General features: G+C 46.1%; 1 protein-coding gene across 1 annotated transcript in view; it reads left to right on the top strand.

Moving 5' to 3' along the window:
* ANKDD1B (ankyrin repeat and death domain containing 1B) overlaps positions 1-2,610 on the top strand; it is a 73,403-nt gene that overhangs the window by 5,345 nt on the left and 65,448 nt on the right. The window contains 2 exon segments of the mRNA XM_010847637.1: positions 12-173; positions 176-253. Of these exon segments, the coding sequence (XP_010845939.1) occupies positions 12-173; positions 176-253 (240 nt within the window).

The following is a 2,610-nucleotide window of genomic DNA, read 5'->3' on the forward strand; positions in this document are numbered from 1 at the left end:
CGCCGGGGCAGGACTGCAGCCCCGGGCGAGGCGCCCGCAGCGGAGAGCGGGCCCTGGTGTGCACGGTGCCCGCGCGTGGCGGGCCTCGGGGTCGGACGTGGAGCCCGGTCCGCTCGCCCCAGGGCGCAGGGCGGCGGCGAGGGGGCTGCGGGAGGACCTGAGGGGCGCGGCGGCCGGCCCTAGAGGGGCCTGTCCCGGGGCTGCAAGCAAGAGCGGCCGCAGGAGGAGGCGGCGGCGGCCGGAAACGAGTTCCGTGAGTCCGGATACAGGCCTGGAACTCCCTCGGCGGCGGCGCGGGGCGGGCCTGGGGAACTGGTTGAGCAGCTGCGTGTGCCCCAGGGACCAGAGCCCATCCTCACCCCTGCGGCCTAGGTGGACTGGGTTTCAGCTTTGGGATCCACACCCTCCCAAGGGTTGGCTCACGTGTCTCAGGACGTTTTATTTCAGGTTAACCCTGCACTGTAGGTGGAAGGAAAGTGTTCCTCTTTCAAATTAAGGAAGAGGATTTTCCAAGAAATGATTCAGCCCTTTTACAAATAAGGAAAGAGTTTTATGTGCTGTTATCTCCTACAGCCTGAGCCTTCACTAATTTATTGTGTGACCTCAAATAAGTCACCTCATTTTTCTGTACTTTAGTTTTTAAAGCATGGAGGGGTTCCTCTGTGCCTTGGGAATAAATTTCCAGCATAAACTGAGGGATGCTGTTTAAGAGTCTTTAAAGTTAAGCATGACATCGAGTCTCTTAACAGGCACACCATCCATGTCAGCTCCCTGCAATGGCCTCATTTCCCAAAGACCAGCCCTGGGTGCAGAACATCAGTTTCTTAAGATAATCTTCAGTTAGTTCATCCATCCATCCATCCAGCTAGCCAGCTGTCCTTTCTAGAAATATTTTCAAGAAAGTACTATGTAAATGCACATTTTAGATGTAGAGATGCAGAGAGAGCATGGCATAAAGATGCAGAAAGTAATATGTAAATGAACATTCTAGATGTAGAGATACAGACAGAGCATATTCTGGCCCAAGTTCAATTTCTGGTTGTAGGGGGTTGATAGATAATGAAATAAGTAAGCAAATAAATGAATGAGATATTTTAAGGTAGTGGTAAATGCTATGGAGACTATGGAATAGAGTGATGTGATTGTGACAGGGGAACAGGAGATATGGTGATCAGGGCAGACATGATATTTGAGCCAAATCTCTGAATGATAAGAAGGAATCAACCATGGGACCTTCCTCAGCGACCAATGCAAAGAAATAGAGGAAAACAATAGAAGGGGAAAGTCTAGAGAGCTCTTCAAGGAAATTAGAGATACCAAGGGAACATTTCATGCAAAGATGGACACAATAAAGAACAGAAATGGTATGGACCTAACAGAAGCAGAAGATATTAAGAAGAGGTGGCAAGAATACACAGAAGAACTATACAAAAAAGATCTTCATGACCCAGATAATCACTATGGTGTTATCGCCAACCTAGAGCCAGACATCCTGGAATGTGAAGTCAAGTGAGCCTTAGGAAGCATCACTATGAACAAAGCTAGAGGAGGTGATGGAATTCCAGCTGAGCTATTTCAAATCCTAAAAGATGATGCTGTGAAAGTGCTGCACTCAATATGCCAGCAAATTTGGAAAACTCAGCAGTGGCCACAGGACTGGAAAAGGTCAGTTTTCATTCCAATCCCAAAGAAAGGCAATGCCAAAGAATGCTCAAACTACTGCACAATTGCACTCATCTCACACGCTAGGAAAGCAGTGGTCAAAATTCTCCAAGCCAGGCTTCAGCAGTATGTGAACTGTGAACTTCCAGATGTACAAGCTGGATTTAGAAAAGGCAGAGGAACCAGAGATCAAATTGCCAACATCCATTGGATCATCAAAAAAGGAAGAGAGTTCCAGAAAAACATCTATTTCTGCTTTATTGACTATGCCAAAGCCTTTGATTGTGTGGACCACAACAAACTCTGGAAAATTCTGAAAGAGATGGGAATACCAGACCACCTGAGCTGCCTCTTAAGAAATCTGTATGCAGGTCAGGAAGCAACAGTTAGAACTGGACATGGAACAACAGACTGGTTCCAAATAGGGAAGGAGTCTGTCAAGCCTGTATATTGTCACTCTGCTTATTTAACTTATATGCAGAGTACATCATGTGAAATGCTGGGCTGGATGAAGCACAAGCTGGAATCAAGATTGCCGGGAGAAATATCAATAACCTGAGAAATGCAGATGACATCACCCTATGGCAGGGTGAAAAAGAACTAAAGAGCCTCTTGATGAAAGTGAAAGAGGAGAGTGAAGAACTTGGCTTAAAACTCAACATTCAGAAAACGAAGATCATGGCATCTGATCCCATCACTTCATGGCAAATAGATGTTGAAACAGTGAAAACAGAGGCTGACTTTATTTTTGGGTGGTCCAAAATCACTGCAGATGGTGACTGTAGCCATGAAATTAAAGGACACTTATTCCTTGGAAGAAAAGTTATGACCAACCTAGACAGCATATTAAAAAGCAGAGATGTTACTTTGCCAACAAAGGTCTATCTAGTCAAGGCTGTGGTTTTTCCAGTAGTCATGTATGGATGTGCGAGTTGGACTATAAAGAAA

The sequence above is a fragment of the Bison bison genome, unplaced genomic scaffold, assembly GCF_000754665.1.
Source record: "Bison bison bison isolate TAMUID 2011002044 unplaced genomic scaffold, Bison_UMD1.0 scf7180017864252, whole genome shotgun sequence".
Lineage (NCBI taxonomy): Eukaryota > Metazoa > Chordata > Mammalia > Artiodactyla > Bovidae > Bison > Bison bison.